At 53.8% G+C, this 19,134-nt stretch overlaps 1 protein-coding gene across 5 annotated transcripts; it reads left to right on the top strand.

Annotated features, from left to right (window-relative positions):
• Window positions 1–14: 14 nt before the first annotated feature.
• On the top strand, window positions 15–18,151 carry IKBKG (inhibitor of nuclear factor kappa B kinase regulatory subunit gamma). Of its 5 annotated transcripts, none has more exons than XM_069463925.1 (10): window positions 15–57; window positions 3,871–4,072; window positions 7,262–7,473; window positions 9,517–9,632; window positions 11,267–11,419; window positions 12,064–12,160; window positions 13,281–13,424; window positions 14,059–14,201; window positions 14,427–14,488; window positions 14,762–17,299. In XM_069463925.1, the coding sequence occupies exons 2-10, from the start codon at window positions 3,886–3,888 to the stop codon at window positions 14,899–14,901; spliced, it is 1,254 nt and encodes a 417-aa protein (XP_069320026.1). In that variant the 5' UTR covers window positions 15–57; window positions 3,871–3,885; the 3' UTR covers window positions 14,902–17,299. The 5 variants fall into 5 exon arrangements, with proteins under 5 accessions (XP_069320026.1, XP_069320024.1, XP_069320027.1 ...); XM_069463923.1 differs by having other exon boundaries at window positions 9,514–9,632; XM_069463926.1 differs by having other exon boundaries at window positions 9,514–9,632; window positions 17,232–17,276.
• Window positions 18,152–19,134: the final 983 nt, after the last annotated feature.

Here is a 19,134-nt window from a genome sequence, read left to right as displayed (position 1 = left end):
GCGGGATGGCCAAGCGCCCCGAGGCTGGGTACCGCCATCCGAGCGACAAGGAGCAGTGTAGGTCGTGATGCCCTGAAAAGTAGTGGGTGGTGCTTGTCACTAGGGAGCGTCCTGCGGGCCGGCCAAGGGTAGCAGGCTTGGACTTGCATTTGGAGCAAGATGCGGCCTTGCCGCCGTCTCGCATCTCTCGCCTGCCTCCTGCGTTCCTGGGGGCGGGGTTGCATGTTTTTACTTCCGGATCCCACGTCCACGACACCGGAAGCCGGTAGCGGGGATTTCGACGGGGGAGAAAGGGCGACCGCAGAACTGGGACTTTCTTAGAGCGCCGGGGCCCTAGGAGCGCTAGCAGCCCGCCGCTCCCACCCTCCTCACGTCTGACCGACTCTGCTGACAGGTGTGGTCTTCTTCCCCGAAGACAGGGTTCCATCGGCGGGCGGTCCGCCGCCTCCCGGACTCCCCCGGACGCTCAGGCTCCCCCTCCTGTTGGGCCCCGGCCAAAGCGGGCCGACTCAGGACACGGGTTACTTGAGCGGCGAGCGGGACTGTTTCAGCCCCTCCCTCTGCCGCCGCCGCCGCGGGGTCTGACCATACCTCTAGTGCGAGGACTCTTCTAGTTCGGAGACATTTATTGTTCAAAGTTGAGTGATCTTGAAGTCGTTGAATTCTTTAAAAAGGTCTCATATATAGTTTGGCAGCCAAGTAGCTTATCTCGGGTGCCTCAGTTTGCTCACTTTGCAAAGCGATTATTATCTGCCCGCCCTATTACCACTCTGTGACCTGAGAATGAATGGGCCATCCTGGCACATTCGAGGAACAGCAAGGAGGCTGGAGCAGAGTGAGTAAGGGGAGCATAATTGGAGAGGAAGAAATGGGGAACCAGATGGTACAGAGCCTTATAGGCCATTGTAGGGACTTTGGCTTTTACACCAGGGGCAATAGGGAGCTGTGGTATGGTTCTCAGTAGAGGAGGGACGAGATCAGAATTATCTTTTATTTTTTTATTTTTTTATTTTTTTTGAGACAGAGTCTCACTCTGTTGCCCGGGCTAGAGTGCTGTGGTGTCAGCCTAGCTCACAGCAACCTCAAACTCCTGGGCTCAAGCGATCCTCCTGCCTCAGCCTCCCGAGTAGCTGGGACTACAGGCATGTGCTACCATGCCCGGCTAATTTTTTCTGTATATATTTTTAGTTGTCCATATAATTTCTTTCTATTTTTAGTAGAGACGAGGTCTCACTCTTGCTCAGGCTGGTCTTGAACTCCCGAGCTCAAACGATCTGCCCGCCTCGGCCTCCCAGAGTGCTAGGATTACAGGCGTGAGCCACGGCGCCTGGCCAGAGTTATCTTTTAGACTGATGGTTCTGGCTGCGGTGGGGAGAATAGACTGTAGGAGGCAAGGGTGGAAGCAGGGTGACCTGTTAAGAAGCCATTGCAGTAATCCAGTTGGGAGACAATGGTGCTTTGAGCATTTTATTGCTGAAAATTTTAAAAAATGTACAAAAGTAGAAACATTAGTATAGTAAATCCCATGTACCCATCTCCCAATTTCAACAGTTATCAAGTTGTGGCTAATTTTATTTAATTTGTACCTTTCACAGTTCTCTCCCATTATTTTCAATAGCAGCTTTACTGAGAATGCTGCACAATTCACCCATTTAAACTGTACATCTCAATGGCTTGTAGTATGTATATTCACAGAGTTGTGCAACCATCATCACTAATTCCAGAACATTTTCATCACTCCAAAAAGAAACCCCATGCTCTTTAGCTATCAGGCCCCGCTCACCCCATCCCTCCCACCCCTAAGAGGCTCTTCCCAGCATCCATTAATCTACTTTTTGTCTCTATGGATTTGCCTATTTTGGGCATTTCATATAAATGGAATCATACAATACATAGTCTTTTGTGACTTCTTTCTCTTAGCATGATGTTTCCAAGATTTGTTCATGTTCTAGCATGTAGATGTACTAGATTCTGTTTATCAGTTGATGGACATTTGAGTTGTTTCCACTCTTTGGCTGTTATGAGTAATGATGCTGCTGCAAGCATTCACGTGTGAGCGTGTGTTTGCATTTCTCTTGGGTATATGCCTAGGAGTTTTTCCATTATTTTGAAGTGAATTTTAGACATCATCTGTAAATATTTCAGTATACATCTCTCTAAGAAAGAACTGTATAAAACATAACCACAATATTATTATCACACCTAAAATAGTTAATGTTAATTGCTTAGTGTCATCAAATTGATTGCAGGATACATTTTGACAGGATTTCCTGAGATTAGATGTGAATGCATGCTCACACGTGCTCTCTCTCTGAGTGAGAGAAAGAGAGAGAGAGAGAGTCAAGAAGGACTCCAAGTTATTTGTCCTGATAACTGGAGGATGGAATTGCCATCAACTGATAACAGTTCCTTGGGTGGAACTGGCTTTGGGGGACTGTCAGGAGTTTTAGAGAGGTTAGTTTTGAGAGGACTACTAGATATCCAAGTAGAAATGTTGAGTTTGATATGTGAGTGTGGAGCTTAGAAAAGAGGTCTTATTAAGCATTACGATTGGGGTTAAAGCCATGAGACTGGATAGAATTACCACGGGAGTGAATGTAGTTAGAAAAGAGAAGAGGTCCCAGTACAGAGCCCTGGGGCACCCAGCGTGAAGGGGTGGGAGCCCAGTGAAAGCGCCTGAGCAGGAGTGAGGTAGGAGGGAAACCAGGAGAGTGAGCTACTGTGGAAGCCAAAGGAGGAAAGTAGGAGGAGGAGGAAGAGATCAGCTGTGTCTTCCGCTGCTCATGGGTCAGTAGGGTATTCAGTGGGACAGTATCGGTGTAAATAGTCAAAGTGGCCAAGTTTATTTGGTATTAAAGTCACCCTCCCTCACCTCAGGCATTCTTCCAGAAACTTGTATTGTATTCACCTTCTCCTGGTAGTCAGTCTTCTTGGACAGGATTTAAAAGGGCTCCAGGCTGGCACTGTCCCACATGGCCTATTCTAATTCACAGGAGAACACAAGCAGCTCAGCCTATCTCTCTGCCCCATTGTCTCAGACCGACAGCCCAGCTCCCACTTTTAGATTCCTTAGCACCTGTCATCAGACAGCAGGTGTCCCCTCTGCCCCTGCCCCTAGCTCCAAGAAACACTTATCAGGCTCTGATTGGTCTCCTCAAAGCCCCTCTTACTGGGTATAGGAGTTTCCCAGGGCTGCTGTAAGAAATGACCACAAGCTTGGTGGCTTAAAACAGCAGAAATTTAATCTCTCAGTTCGTGAGACCAGAAGTCCAAAATGAAAGGGTCAGCAAACCCACACTCCCAAAGGCTCTAGGCGAGGACCGCCCCCTGCTCTTCCAGCTTCTGCAGTTCCTGGGCCTGTGGCCGCATCACTCCAGTCCCAGCTCCGTCTCCACATGGCCTCCTCCGCTGTGTGTCTCCCTCTGGCTCCTCTTCTGTCTCTCAGGACTCCTGTCATTGGGTCAGGGCCCACGGGATAATCCAGGATAAGTTCACCCTTTTTCCAAATAAAGTCACGTTTTTATGTTCTGGAGGTTAGGACACGGACATATCTTTTTGGGGGCTGTCATTCAGCCTGCTCTACTAGGTGAGGGGCCAGAACCTTCTACTTCTCCAGCTTGGAGGTGTTTAGGGGTATGATTCCCAGCACACTGACATCTTCCTCCACACATAATCCTCTCCCTAATTTCCCACCTCTGGTGAGATTCTTAACTTCCATTTACAGCCTGGATATAGATGCTCGGCAGAGAGTTTAAAATCAGTGCTGGATCTTGGCCCCAGAACTCCTGCACAGAGTAAACTCCTTGTCCTGCTGGGTAAGAGAATTCTGCATGGGTCTCATGTGATGCCTCCGCTGCCTTTCTCTTCCAGACCGTGACTTGTTGGATGAGCAGGCACCTCTGGAAGAATCAGCTGTGTGAGATGGTACAGCCCAGTGGTGGCCCGGCAGGGGACCAGGACGTGCTGTGTGAAGAGTCTTCTCTGGGGAAGCCAGCCATGCTGCATCTGCCTTCAGAGCAGGGCAGTTCTGAAACCCTCCAGCGCTGTCTGGAGGAGAATCAAGAGCTCCGAGGTAAGGAAGGCAGCGGGTGGGTGGACTAAAACATCAGGAGACCCAGCTCTGCTGAGGGAAAGGCTTGTTCTCCTCACTTGCACCTCTGCGTTTGCTGGGTGTGGGTGGGGATTCGCCCGAGAGGTGGCTAACGTTTCAAGCTTAGCTGTCCTCCCTCCCGGTTTCGGGGGAGGTTCCCCAGAAGTGGATGCTGAAGTGCAGATCAGAGGACAGGAAGTTTACTTACAGGGCACTCAGGACCAGTACTGGGGAAGGGAAGGAGGGATGGGGAGGGGCAGGGGTGGGCAGAGGGAGAAGCAGGCTGTGGGGCAAGCTCTGGGACAGCCTTGGCGACCCTAGGGGGGCTCTGGAGCTGGAACCACCAACATGGCTGGGCCTCTATATCCCTAGCTGGCCGGTGGCTCTTGGGCAAGGCAGCATGTGCTTTGGCCAGTGGAAGCCATAGTCACTGGCCCACTCCCCCACCTCCTTTGCTGGACAGTGGTCTGGGAAGTTACGCGGGCTCCTGTGCCAACCAGTCACGTGCTCTGTAGGCTTCAGAGACTGGTGCTGGCTGACACCCTGTGGGCAGGGACCAAATCCGTGCCTGGAATACGTGTCTCGTCTTTTTGTCAAGACGAATCGCCTTTCCTTCCAGGGCGAAAGGGTCCCAATGCAGTCGTCTTGCCACCGAGGGGCTGCTTGGTCTCCTTGAGGGCGAGGCTACGTGGGAGAGAGAGAACCAACATGAGCCACCTGCTTTAGGGCCAGGGCCTCCACCTCAGCACCGTTGGCACCTGAAGCTGGATGATTCTTTGTGGTGGGGGCGTCCTGCGCATTGCAGGGTGTTGAGTAGCATCCCCGGCCTCTGCCAACTAGATGCCAGCAGTACCCATCCAGTTGTGACAACTAACAATGCCCCTAGACATTGCCAGTTGTCCCCAGGTGAGACCTGCTGTATTGGGGCCTTGGGGACACTAGTGCACATAGAGCTGGCAGCCAGGTCAGGGGCCTCTGCTCATCCCCAGGAGAGAGCTCTACCGAGGGAGACTGGGAGTGAGAGTGTTGCACGCCAGCTGCGCAGGGACCATGGCATGGCACGTGACACCCCTGGTTCCCTTCCAGGCCGTGTGTTCAGTGCAGCAGCTTCCCTTGGGAACTCAGTGGCTCCACATGTCAGGCCCTGGACCAAACCTCAGGGGTCCTGAAGATGTCTGCCCCCCAAGATGCTCCTGATCGTGTTGGTGGAGAAGGCTGGGAGAGCCAGGGGGAAGGGAGGACATAGTCTTTGCTTGGAATGCTTGGGGAGATGCTTCATGGAAGAAGTTAGTGTACCTAGTGTGTGATTCAGTTTATATGACTTGTCCAGAAGAGGACAATGCCAATCCCCAGAGGCAGAGAGCAGGTGGGTAGGTGCCAGGGATTGGGGAGGGGAAAAGGGAGAGTGACTGCTAATGGGTCTGCAGTTTCTTTTTGGGGTGCTGGAAATGTTCTGGAGTTAGGTAGTGCTGATGGTTGCACAACCTTATGGATATGGTAAAAACCACTGAATTACCACTGTTTATTTTAAAATAGTTAAAATGTAGAATTTGATGTTATGTGAATTTTACCTCAGTTAAAACAATTAAAAAAAAAAAGAAGTTGCAGGCTGGGTGTGGCGGCCCATGCCTGTAATCCTAGCACTCAGGGGGGCTGAGGTGGGAGGATTGCTTGAGCTCGGGAGTTCGAGATCAGCCTGAGCAAGAGTGAGAGCCCATCTCTACTAAAAATAGAAAAATTAGGCAGGCACAGTGGCATGCGCCTGTAGTCCCAGCTACTAGGGAGGCTGCGGCAGGAGGATCGCTTGAGCCCAGGAGTTTGAGGTTGCTGTGAGCTACGGTGATGCCACTGCACTCTAGCCAGGGCGACAAAGTGAGACTCCATCACAAACAAACAAAAAAATGAAAAAAAAAAAGTGGCATGTGAGCTGGGCTTTGGGCTGAGCTGGCAGGATTCTGATGGGTTCCCCTAGGGCGAGTGGAGGGGATGGGTGGGTAGTGTGCTTGTCAGCAGGAATTAGTTAGCTGGTCAAGGGTTTTGACTGCCTGCCCCCATTTTATACAGCTCTGTACTTGCTAGAACCTTCGTATGTCACTGATCGGTCTTATTACCTCAGACTGCTCCTTCACTACCTGGGCTGTCCCTTGGGTGTGGGGCTTTCCTTTCCTCTGGCCTCTGCTGACCGCAGGCATGCTGGGACACGCTGATCTGCAAGAAAGCAGGGATGTGGTCCTGGGAGGGACTCAGCGCCCCAGGGTGGGTATACCTGAACTGACCAGAATACAGATGGATTCTGGAGTTGCTTACAAAGAAAGTGGCATGTGACACGTACTTTCTTTTTTCTTTTTTTTCTGAGACAGAGTCTCGCTCTGTTGCCTGGGCTAGAGTACCGTGGCGTCAGCCTAGCTGACAGCAACCTCAGACTCCTGGGCTCAAGCAATCCTCCTGCCTCAGCCTCTTGAGAAGCTGGGACTACAGGCATGCGCCACCATGTCTGGCTAATTTTTTTCTGTATATATTTTTAGTTGTCCATATAATTTCTTTCTACTTTTAGTAGAGACAGGGTCTCGCTCTTGCCCAGGCTGGACGACACGTACTTTTAAGTGAAGCTGGTGTGTTTGGTATTTCCTTGGAGAAACTTAGAGGCATATCATTAGTGTAATTGATTTTGGAAGTGTTTAAAGCATAAAAGGGACTGTTTGGAAGCCGGTTATCCCTGTGAGAGGCTACATAGTATTATGTTTTTTTTTTTTTTTTGAGACAAGAGTCTCACTCTGTTGCCCAGGCTAGAGTGCCGTGGCGTCAGTCTAGCTCACAGCAACCTCAAACTCCTGGGCTCTAGCAATCCTCCTGCCTCAGCCTCCCGAGTAGCTGGGACTACAGGCATGCACCACCATGCCCGGCTAATTTTTTTCTATATATAAAATTTTAGCTGTCCAGATCATTTCTTTCTATTTTTAGTAGAGACGGGGTCTCGCTCTTGCTCAGGCTGGTCTCGAACTCTTGAGCTCAAACCATCCGCCCGCCTCGGCCTCCCAGAGTGCTAGGATTACAGGTGTGAGCCACCGCTCCCGGCCTACATAGTATTATGGATGGGGGGCACCTGTTTCTGGCCTCTGACCTCCTAAGCCTCAGGCTCACCTTCCCTTTGCTGTCCCCCTTTGTCGCCAGATGCCATCCGGCAGAGCAACCAGATGCTGCGAGAGCGCTGTGAGGAGCTGCTGCATTTCCAAGTCAGCCAGAGGAAGGAGAAGGAGTTCCTCATGCACAAATTCCAGGAGGCCAAGAAACTGGTGGAGAGACTCAGCCTGGAGAAGCTCGACCTGAGGAGGCAGAGGGAGCAGGCCCTGCAGGAGGTGGAGCACCTGAAGAGATGCCAGCAGGTAGCCAGGAGCGGGGGGCCTAGCCCTACCTGTGCCACCAGCTGCCTGCATTCTGAAAACCGACAGGGACACTAGAATTCCAGGAGGGAACTTGTGGTCAGGGGTCCCCAAGAGCTACTGTGCTGGGAGGACTCAGAAGTCAGAAAAGCCATCACATTCGCAGTTACAGTTTATTGCAATGAAAGGACACAGGTTAAAAGCAGCAAAGGTACAAGGTGCGGAGGGCGGGGTCCAGTAGAGGCCAGGCGAGAGCTTCCGGGTGTCCTCTCCCAGGGAGGTGAATGGACAGTGCTTGACGCTCCCGGCAATGACGTGTGAGCCACAATGTGTGCCAGCGCACGTGGGTTATTGCCAACCAGGGCCGCTCCCCCTGGGCTGTGGTGTCCAGGCTTGGTACTGGGGGTGGGTCACGCAGGCATGGAGCGCCCACGGGGCTGACCTGGCTACACAGGCGCCAGCCACGCGGAGGTCCCACTGATAGCATGTGGCTCGGGCCGCCCCCACAAACCATGTCATTGGTGCAGACTACCCGGCAGGGTCCTAGGCCCCTGCTATAAGCTGAGACACGCTTATCAGGCGGGATTTTCCAGGGGCTTAGGGATTATCCTGCAGGAGCAGGTCGGACCCCCGGGCCTGTGGGTGGCCCTACACTGTGTGGAACCGCCAAAGGAAAGCATGCTTAGTGTTTGCTGAAGGAGGCTGTCTCAGAGCCTTTTTATCTGAGCTTGGCTGATCTCACGATCCGGGTGACAGTAGTCAAGAAGGGGACATGTTGCCTGCGAGGGGCAAGATGGGGAGAATTGGTGACTTAAGGCCTTTGTTTGCCATTTGGGGAAGTGTATGAGTTTTCTAGAACTGCTGTAACAAGGTACCACAATCTGGGGGGCTTAAAGTAGGGGGGAGAGCTGAGCTCCATTCTGACGTGTGCAGGGGGCACTGGGCGTTTTACAGGGAGAATGAGGGGGTCGAGAGGGGGGTGAGTGTGGGCTCAAGTGAAAAATCACAAAGGCGGGTCAGCGTCCATGCAGTGAAGCCAGCTGTTTGTGGAAGTTAGGACTCTTCCCTCCCACAGCGACTGGCAGACGGGGGCCCACCCTTCCCGATGGCTCTGGGGTCCTTGAGAAAGACACTGCTGGGTTGTAGGCGATACACGGACATCTCAAAGGGACAGGGCAGGCATTCACAGCTGGGAGCCCTGTTTAGTGAATGTTCTAAGAAGTGGAGTTCAGGGTCCTGTGTCAGGTGCTGGCCAGAGGGAACAGTACATTCTTCTGACAGCCCTGAGTGTTCCCAGACGGGAACTCAAAAGGGGGCTGGGGCAACCCAGGGATGTGGCCTTAGGCTTCCAGGAGCCTTGTTAAAGTTTGGTCAAGTGTCTTACAGGGCAGGGGTTTCAATGGCGTGTTCATGCCGAGAGTTTTTGCAGTTCTCAGTGTTTAACAAAATTCAGTATCCATTCTTGCTTTATAAAATCTCTCACTTTCTCGTGGCCCGGGGCCTGTGGAGTAGAGCTTGTATTTTCTTTGCTGTCTCTGTGTCTTGCCTCCTTTTGCACCGAGTCTCAGAGAGGCTGAGATTCCCTGCTGGGGCACAGTGCAAAGCCACCAGGTGCAGCCCTGGCAGCCTAGTTGCCAGGGCAGTGGCGAGCTGTTGGCAGCCTCAGGAGACTCAGGGCATCTCTTCTCTGTGCTCCTTCGGCCCGTTGTGGTCTCTTGTTGCCCCATCTGCAGGAGTCGGGAGGGGGTCCTGGTGGCCTGGTGGCATGGGCTCTCAGGACTCACCCCTTTCCACTGCTTCAGCTGTCTTGCTGGGGTTGGGCAGCTTCAGGAGGTGAGGGACGAGATGAGTGGGGGAAATTGGGCAGGTCGAGGTGGAGCCCTCGGGAGGGTCAGGTGGCCGCTGGGCTCGTGAGGCCTTAGGGTGCCTGGCTTTGGGGGTTCTGAGGGCTGGCAAGAAGCCCTCAGGGTGCACATGCTTCGGGATTTGGAGTGGCAGCTCGGGAGAAAGCAGTGCTGACAGGAGTGGCTTTCTCTCCTACAGCAGATGGCTGAGGACAAGGCTTCCGTGAAAGCCCAGGTGACATCCTTGCTCGGGGAGCTCCAAGAGAGCCAGAGTTGCCTGGAGGCTGCCACTAAGGAACGGCAGGCTTTGGAGGGCAGGTGAGTGGGGACAAAAAGCCTGCTGTGGAGGCCACTTCCAGGGTTTCAATAAGAATGAGGTGGGTTTATGGGCCTCCAGGGAATTCCTCCGTGGACGCTGCATGAACACCCTACGGATGTCAGAGCAGGTGTTGGGAGAGATCTGGGCTTTGACCCTTTGTTGGGGTTTGTATTATTTCTTTAGGAGGCATTGCAGGGGCTCCAGGACCACACCCACAGCGCGTGGTTCTCTGGAAGGACTTTCAGGACCTGGCACAGTCGCCCCACAGCGAGGTTGATCATAGGGAAAGGGCATGTGGCAGGACCTGCCGGGGCAGCAGCCGAGGGTGGCGTTTGGTGTTTCTGCCCAGGGATGCTCGCTAGAAACTTGGCACCTCGGGTATTTATTGAGGTCTGGTCATGTTGGCGTCCTTTGCTGGGCATGTACCAAAATTCCCAGCTCCCAGCAGGAGAGCAGGTGCTTGGCATAAACCGCATTCCAGGTGCAGGGCCCGCCCTCATCAGTAGGGAAAGTGTCACAGCAGTGGAGGGAACTTGCACCAGCCAAGGGCCAACCCTGCGAGCCAGCGGCCTCAGGCCTGCCAGTCATTCTCTTTTGCAAAAGGGTCTCAGTTCTTATAAGTGGGATCATTGGGTCCAAGGGCAGAAGGTTTCTGCGATTTTCATACCGCCCAGCTGCTGCCCTCCAGACAGCTGGGCCAGCCGACAGGGGTGGCCCCAGCCATCCCAGCACCGTACGTGGTCAGGGTGCGCTTGGGGCAGTCCTCGGGGAGCCTTCCTGTAAAAGGGAGGGGAGCTTGGCTCGGGCTTTGATGGGCAGAGAGGGCGGGCAGGGTTGGGGGGCAGCGTGAGTGAAGGCATGGAGGGGAGAGAGCCAGACAGCCAGGCCAGCCAGGCGGAGTTGGGGTGACTGGTGAAGGGTCCCCTCTGCCTGTGGCCTGAGGCCACCCCAGGTCCATGGAGAAGCACCCACCATCGCCCCTGCAGTGGGGGCTGTGGAAGGCCCTGGGGCAGTGGGACGAGGCTGGAGCCAGTGCAGATTAACACACTGACTGCCACATCAGAAAAAAAAAAACTTTTTCCTTGGGGCCACAGTGTTTTTTTATGAAAATAGAATAAAAACTTCGAAAACAAAACAATCCTTCCAATTTAATGAAAAATGAAACTTATTGACTTCTATTCATTTAACACGCATTTTTAGAATTCATTTGTCAACATTAATTGTAACAAGAAGAACATCAACAAGTCAGATTTTCATGAATCAACTGCAGGGTTTTGCCCAGGTTTTGCTTCACGAGGCCCCGGGCTCAAAACTAGCGTGAGTTAAATACAACCCACGTGGCAGTTAATGTGCTAAGGGAGCTGTGAGGTGCCGGCTTCCAGGCTCCCTTGCCGTCTGTACTTGGGTGTCTTCTGGGCCCCTGCATTGGAGCAGACACAACTGAAGCAGAGCTCCTTATCTGCTGCCCCCACCTGGCCTCCTGCGGTTGTCCCTGTCTCTGGCGACAGTGCCTCCACCCTGACGTGTGGAGTCAGCTTGTAGTCCCAGGATTTTCAGAATCCACCCGACTTGCAGCCCTCCTCCCCTCCCCCCTGCCTTCTGCCCTCAGTGTGTTCTCCCATCCCTGTGCCAGGGCCCGGGCAGCCAGCGAGCAGGCCAGGCAGCTGGAGAGCGAGCGCGAGGCGCTGCAGCAGCAGCACAGCGTGCAGGTGGACCAGCTGCGCATGCAGAACCAGAGCATGGAGGCCGCGCTGCGCATGGAGCGCCAGGCCGCCTCGGAGGAGAAGTGAGTCTGCCGGGAAGTGGGCCAGGGCGGCGGTGGAGCGGGTGGCCCCAGATTGCCCGTAGCTTTCTTCTGCCTTCTGGGGAGTCCTTTTAGGGACTGGCTGTGGGCAAGGGCCGATGCCATCCGTTGGCCTTGCTAATGGTAAAGTCGACCATTATCACACCCAGGCAGTTCATCTTCGGTACAATGTTACCTGTTATCCAGTTCACATTTGTATTTCACCGCGTGTCCCACATGTGTCCTTCAAAACCCTTATACCAGTATCCGATCCAGGATCTCAAGTTCCTTTCCTTGGCGTGCCTTTTGGATCTCTCTTACTCTAGAATAATCCCCCTGCCTTTCTGAGTTTTTCACAAAGTTGACATTTTTGAAGCATGCAGGAGGGTTCCATTTTATTATAAACATTTAAAAATGTTAGCTCCAGGGAAAATGATATTAACTATTTAGCAACCAGTCCAACTGCAGTAGTACTGACTGACAGTCAGCAAAGCCTCAGGGTTGACGGCCTCAGGAGTCCACATGTGGCCTCGGAAGCCCCCGTTCCAGGAATGCGACAGGAAGGACGAGTGTAGAATTAGGAGCGGGCAAAGCTGTGGCTGGCCTGGGACAAGGTGGTTTCTCCAGCGAAAGCTCCTTTTCCTCAGGCGGAAGCTGGCCCAGTTGCAGGTGGCCTATCACCAGCTCTTCCAAGAGTATGACAACCACATCAAGAGCAGCGTGGTGAGCAGCGAGCGAAAGCGAGTGAGTATGGCCAGCCAGGGCTGGCCAGGGCCGGCCTTGCCTCTTCTTCTCCCTGCACCCTCGGGGACAGAGAAGACTATGAGCCCTGAGACTTGACAGAACTGGCCTCTAGGAGGCATATTCAACTTCTAACCCTTTGTCATGCCTGCAGCTGTGACAGTTCAGGGGAGACCATGGGGAGGCGGGGACATTTGGGATGCTCTCAGCCACATCTGCAGGCTACCCCCATGGTTGGCTGGGCCAGGGCCTTGGGATGCTCTTTCCACGAGCCTGGGGACATGATTGTCTCCATGGACATCCCCTCCTTCCACCCAACACCACCTGGCTCCATTTTCCCTGAGCCAAGGTAAGGCCGGGTAACATTTCCATCCCAGTGTGAAAAGGTGATGGCAGCCCTTTTCTGGTTTGTCCTCATGAGATCTAAACTGGGTGTGATTTCTAGTGGTCACATTTTAAGAAGGACATTGTTGACTGTGAATTTACCTAGAGGAGACGTATAAGGATGAAGCGTGAAAGCAGGTCACATGAGGAAGAGCTAGTTGTACAATTGGCCACGTGCTCTCTGGAGGGAAGTGCCGGTGGGGTGTGTGTGCGTGTGTGTGTGTGTGTGTGTGTGTGTGTGGCGGGGGATGCGTGTGGCGTGGGCAGCCCTTTGGCTGCGTGGCGGAGTAGCAGGAGCAGTGCGCATGTGGCAGGCACGCAGCTGGCGGAGGGTTGGTGCGTGGGACTGGCTCGCTGTGTGTGGGCAGCCACGGGAGTGAGTGTGGCCCTGTCCCTTCAGCTGGGATTCTGTGGAGGGAATGTCTCCTTGGGTAGGGGTTGTGCCAGATGACCCGCGAGGTCCCGTCAGTCCCAAGATTCTTCTATGTCCTGAGAGAAACCTCAGCATTTCTTCTGTGCTTGTGGGCCGTGACAGGATGCAGCGTTCTCCCTGTGCACACTGAGGTCCTGTGGTGGGCTCCTAAAGCGAGGGGCTGGCGTCGCCGCAGCTCACCGCAGCCAGGGCTCCTCGTTTGTCGTTCTCCGTTCTCCTCAGCTGGAGCAGCAGCCCGCCCGGGAGGTGGCCCAGCCCCGCCCTGGGCCGGCGAGGCTCCGTCAGCTGCCCCTTGCCCGTCTTTAGGGAATCCAGCTGGAAGACCTCAAGCAGCGGCTCCAGCAGGCCGAAGAGGCCCTGGTGGCCAAACAGGAAGTGATCGACAAGCTGAAGGAAGAGGCCGAGCAGCACAAGATTGTGATGGAGACTGTTCCGGTCCTGAAGGCCCAGGTGAGGGCCCTTCTTTGTGGTCCGCCTTGGCACTGGGACCTGACATATCTCTTTGGCATCATTTTGTGGTGGCTTCTTTTTTTTTTTTTTTTTGAGACAGAGTCTCACTCTGTTGCCCGGGCTAGAGTGAGTGCCGTGGCGTCAGTCTAGCTCACAGCAACCTCAAACTCCTGGGCTTAAGCGATCCTCTTGCCTCAGCCTCCCGGGTAGCTGGGACTACAGGCATGCGCCGCCATGCCCGGCTAATTTTTTGTATATATATATTTTTAGTTGTCCATATAATTTCTTTCTATTTTTAGTAGAGACGGGGTCTCACTCTTGCTCAGGCTGGTCTCGAACTCCTGAGCTCGAGCGATCCACCCGCCTCGGCCTCCCAGAGTGCTAGGATTACAGGCGTGAGCCACCACGCCCAGCCTTGCGGTGGCTTCTTATAAGCTTTCCGAGCCCCCTGTGCTGTTCCTTGACCTCTCAGTGCAGCTGGGATCACTTGCCACCATGTGTGTTTCCTCCGTGCTGTCGTGGGCTCCGGGAGGACAGGGGTGGGCTCTGCTTCGTCCCCCCACTGCCCAGCACAGAGTGCCCCTGCCGGTGGCGGCTGGACAGCAGGCACATCCTGCTCTCCTGCATTTGCCAGGCGGACATCTACAAGGCGGACTTCCAGGCTGAGAGGCAGGCCCGGGAGAAGCTGGCTGAAAAGAAGGAGCTTCTGCAGGAGCAGCTGGAGCAGCTGCAGCGGGAGTACTCCAAGTTGAAGGCCAGCTGTCAGGAGTCGGCCAGGTGGGCCTCTGAGAGCGTGCCTCACGGGCAGCGGGCACAGCGCTGGGGCTCAGCGGTGGTAACCACAGGAGACCGATGGCTCCTGGCATTCCAGGTTAGGGCTTGCTGCACCTCCCTTCCTCTCCTCTCTTCTGGGCCTGTCCTCCTAACAGCTTTTCTCACGCTAGCGCAGCTAGGAGCTTTACAGAAATGCATGTTTTGATCGGACAGTTTCTGTTTTCAAAGGATTGAGGATATGAGGAAGCGGCACATAGAGGTGTCCCAGGCCCCGTTGCCCCCTGCGCCAGGTGAGTGAGCGACTGCAGGAGGAGGCAGGTGGGGAGGGCGCTCCACAGCCTTGACGGCCAGAGCTGGTACTGGCCATCCCCCTGCTCAGTGCTCCCTGCTCTGAGGCAGTAGTGGTGGCTCCTGGTCTCACGTGGCTGGTGACCCTTGTAGTCAAATAGGCAGTCCTTTCAAGTCTCACTGCCTCTCCGTCCTCCCCTTCCCTCTGCCTCTGACCTGTACCTGGGACGTGCATGAAGCCCATACAGCTGGCGCCGCCTGTTGTCTTTTCCCAGCCCACTCCTTTCACCAGGCCCTGCCCAGCCAGAGGAGAAGCCCCCCCGAGGAGCCGCCCGACTTCTGCTGTCCCAAGTGCCAGTATCAGGCTCCCGATATGGACACCCTGCAGATACATGTCATGGAGTGCATTGAGTAGGGCCAGCGAGCACAAGGCCACCTGCAGATGACACGCCCAGGACCATGCAGTCTCTGCTTTCCTCTCCCACCTGCCTAGTCTACGATTAAGGGCCAGGTGACAAAAAGCGGGCCACTGCTTTCACGCCCTAGGAGCTGGCTGCAGGGCTTTATGCTTCAGCCCTATTGGCCTGCTCAGCCACCTCTCTTAGGTTGGGCCTGATGCTCTGCTCTCTTTGTTCCATTCTGTCTGCTTGAGCCGCTTGCCTCCCGGGGGCTAATCCCTCCCCGTCCTTCCACTCCCCACCCAGGAAGTCCAGAATGGAGGCCAGGGGCTCTCAGGGAGAGCTGCGCCCGCACACAGAGCTGGGCAGCAGCTCCTCCTCCCACCAGCTGCCACCTCACCCTCTCCTGTGCTCCAGGCGTGCCGCGCTCATCTTAGGCAGTGTGCTGCTCCATTTTGTGGCCATAGCCTGGCGCATTTAAGTAGTCCCAATTGATGGACATTTGGATTGTTTTCAGTCTTTTTGCTATCATAAATAATGGTGCAGTGAAAATCCTTGTGCATTAATCACGTATATTTTTGGGATAGATTCTTGGAAGTGGCACTGCTAAGCATGTGTGATGCCTAGGGTGGGTGATGCCTGGAGCTTGGTTTCTTGCCCCTGCCTCCTGGTTCCCATGGCCTTGCCAAGGAGGGGGTGGGCAAGCCTTTGGATCTTTGCCGTCCACGAGGTATGCAGTTTTGCTATTAAGAGCGAGCTTAAGCATCTTTTCAGAGGTTCAAGGGCCATTTTCAATTCTGCTGTGAATGGGCTGTTTGTATCTTACGCATTTCTGTCCTGGGTTGTTATCTTTTGTTCCTCACTGTTTAGGAGCTCTTTGTTCATCAGCAGGATTAGCTTTTGCCTGTGATAGACTTTTCCCACTTTGACTTTGCTATTGTTGTTTTTTGGCCTTGAAATTTTTATCTTTATGTAGTCAAATTTATCCATTTTTTTTTCCCCTGGAAGCCAGTTTGCAATGAATGGCATCTTACAAAGGACAGAGGACTCTTCACTTGTTTTGCAAGGTTCTGGACATTTCCTAGGATATGAAAGCCATGGGCATTAGCCCTGCAATTGTAGTCGGGGCAGGACGCACAAAGCTGGGAGAGGATGCAGCACGTGCATGCCACTGACTCCGCGCTGCCTCGGTCCTGCTTCCCGCCCTGCTCCGAGCTCCCCTGGTTGGGAATGGGATGTTGTGATTCTCTCTCTGGCCTTTCTCACGGGACTTCCTGCTATTGGACTGTGAGAGGGCTGACTAGAATTAGAATGTAAGACCTTCTAAAAATAAGCCTGGGCTGGGGGCTTTCTCAGCATCTGCAGGGGGTGGGGAGTGACTTTTCCATTTCCTAAAGGCAGGTGTCAGTCAGATTATACTTTGGGAAAACGTTAAAGGCACGGGCAGGTTCTCTGCTCAGGGATGCTGTATTTAAATCCTAATCCTGCAATTTTTCTACAAAAGCACTTTTAATTCTTTTGGAAGGAGAGTGTAGGGGTGTCCTACGGCTGCTGTAACAAAACACCACAAACTTGGTGGCTTAAAACAACAGAAACGCGTTCTTCCACAGTTTTGCAAGCCAGTAGTGTGAAATCAAGTTGTTAGCAAGGTTGGTTTCTTCTGCGGGCTCTGAGAGAGAATCAGATCCAGGCCTGTCTGCTAGCTCCTAGTGGTTGCTGGTGATCCTTGGTGTTCCCTGGCTGGTAGACCCGTCACTCCAGTCTCTGCCTCTGTGGTCACATGGCCTCTTCCTCTTCGTCTGCCTGTGTCTTCTCTTCTGTCTCTTACAAGGGCACCTGCCATTGGGTTGGGGCCCACCCAGTAATGCAGGACGAGCTCCTCATGTCCAGATCCTTACCTTCATCACAGCTGGAGAGATCCTAGTCCCAGATAAGGTCTCATTCACAAGCTTTGGGGGTTAGGATTTGTACCTGTCTTTTTGGGGCCACCATTCAACCCAGAGCCCACAGATTAGGGCAGTTGGAGCCTGAATGGAGGTGCATCCGGGACCTGCAGCTCTGCTAGAGGAACTCAGTCCCCACGGTAATGGTGGCTGCTGGGCTATGGAGTTTGGTGTGGGGTAGGCTCTTGCAGGCGTGGGGACATCTTGTCTCCAGGTGGGCACTCCTGCCGGGGCCAGCAGGCATGGGTGGGAGAGCTGCGTAGGCTCTCCCAGTAGGTAGGTGCTGTTGGACCGCCTGCATCCTGGGTAGTGGCCACTGACTGTATGAGCGGGCTTCACACTTCTCAAGAGGGTGAACTGAGGCACGTGGGAGCCCTTCTCTGACAAGCACCGTCTTCTGAAAGGAGCTTAGAAAGAAAGATGAGACCCAGGAGCAACAAGACAAGCCAGTTGTTCTCCTGAGGAACTTCTCCACGTGGCCCGCGCAGCAGTAGCATCTGAAAGCTGGAGGAACGCTCGTGCTTGGGCCCCCTGGACCAGTTGAGACTCACTGCCCTTCCCAGAGGCCGGGCGCCCTTGCTGCCTGCCTCCCCTCCCTCGTTCTCGCGGTGTAGGGTTGATCGTACGTTACGCACCAAAGATGTGAAACCGTACCATTTGCCCAGAAGTGGGGCATTCTGCTTGCTTCCTTTCCAGCTTTCCTTAGATTGGGCTTCCAGAACAACTGGCCGGATTCCTCCCAGGAGGGAACCAGCCTGCCTGCCTCAGCTGTGGCCGCTTGATCCCCACAGCTGGAAGGACATCCCACCTGGAGCCTGTGTCATCCCTGTTCATCCACGTCCTCCTCCTGCCGCTCAATGCACAAGAGAAATGCAGGCGACCAATAGGCACAATAAGAAAGCACTTCACCCTCACTAGTAACTAAAACACAAACTCCAACAGTAAGCAAAAAAATGATGTCAAAATAGCAACCAAGGAAGCCCTGCGTATGACGCCCTGCTGGCAATGGGCAGGGCACAGGCCTTGTGATGTCTGCCCCTTCTGAGGGGGCTGTTTGGTGGGATGGAACAAGCACTTAGGAAGTGTCCTCAGCCCCTTTAACGCTAAGCGTTACTGGCGCGCACTGCAGCGGCAGCACTGGGAGCCCCGGCTGGCGTGACGTGAGAGGCTGTGCCCCTGACGACGCGGTGCCGCGCAGCCAGCACCTTGAACATCCTGTCACATGGAGTGCGTGCTGTGGCGTGTTGGCAGGGATAGGCCGGGAGACAGAGTTATGTATAAAGAAGTAAAAGCTGCTAATGTTGATGGATGTGGGTGGCCGGGTTACTGGTAATTAAAAGTTTTCGTTACATATTTATGTATTTTCTTTTTTTTTTTCTTTTCTTTTTTTTTTGAGACAGAGTCTCACTCTGTTGCCCGGGCTAGAGTGCTGTGGCGTCAGCCTAGCTCACAGCAACCTCAAACTCCTGGGCTCAAGCGATCCTCCTGCCTCAGCCTCCCGAGTAGCTGGGACTACAGGCATGTGCCACCATGCCTGCTTAATTTTTTCTATATATGTATTTTAGTTGACCAGATCATTTCTTTCTATTTTTAGAAGAGACAGGGTCTCGCTCTTGCTTAGGCTGATCTCGAACTCCTGACCTCGAGCGATCCACCTGCCTCGGCCTCCCAGAGTGCTAGGATTACAGGCGTGAGCCACCGCGCCCAGCGTATGTATTTTCTAAATGCCTATAATTTGCATTCATTACTTTTATACATAGGAAATATATCTTCCCACAAAGTTTTTCTGATGTTAATACAGCTCTGAGGTTTTGTCTGTCGGTGGCTGAGAAGAGCTCGCCGTTAAGACAATCGCTCATCAAAGAGTGGCGCAAGGGGTTGACTCAAGGTTTCCGTGGGGCCAGCATTTCCTGTGGCTGCTGTAACAAAATACCGCAAACCGGGAGCTTAAGCAACAGAAATTTATCATCTCCTGGTTCTGAATGCCAGCAGTCCAAGATCAAGGTGTTGGCAGTGTGGGTTCCGGGGCTGCCGGCAGTCCTCGCTGGCTTGCAGCTGCATCTGTCCCATCTCTGCCTCTGTGGTCATGTGGCCTCCTCCCTGCGTGCCTCTGTGTCTGTTCTCTTTTTATGAGGACACCAGTATCAAAGATAAACAAAGGCAGGCATTCATTAAAGCCGTGAAAACAGATTTCATTCAGTAACTACGGGCAGTAGGGGGAGAGCTGAGCTCCATTCCGACGTGTGCAGGGGGGACTGGGCGTTTTACAGGGAGAATGAGGGGGTCGAGAGGGGGGTGAGTGTGGGC

The sequence above is a fragment of the Eulemur rufifrons genome, chromosome 30, assembly GCF_041146395.1.
Source record: "Eulemur rufifrons isolate Redbay chromosome 30, OSU_ERuf_1, whole genome shotgun sequence".
Classification (NCBI taxonomy): Eukaryota; Metazoa; Chordata; class Mammalia; order Primates; family Lemuridae; genus Eulemur; species Eulemur rufifrons.
This window is presented reverse-complemented; position numbering and strand designations above follow the sequence as displayed.

What these genes read in the sequence shown, in the direction of transcription:
- IKBKG (XM_069463923.1), top strand. Translation starts at nt 3,886, where the DNA reads ATGAGCAGGCACCTCTGGAAGAATCAGCTGTGTGAGATGGTACAGCCC. An exon ending in CAGGCCGCCTCGGAGGAGAA is followed by an intron (nt 11,420 to 12,063) that starts GTGAGTCTGCCG and finishes CCTTTTCCTCAG; the next exon opens with GCGGAAGCTGGCCCAGTTGC. An exon ending in TGAGCAGCGAGCGAAAGCGA is followed by an intron (nt 12,161 to 13,280) that starts GTGAGTATGGCC and finishes GCCCGTCTTTAG; the next exon opens with GGAATCCAGCTGGAAGACCT.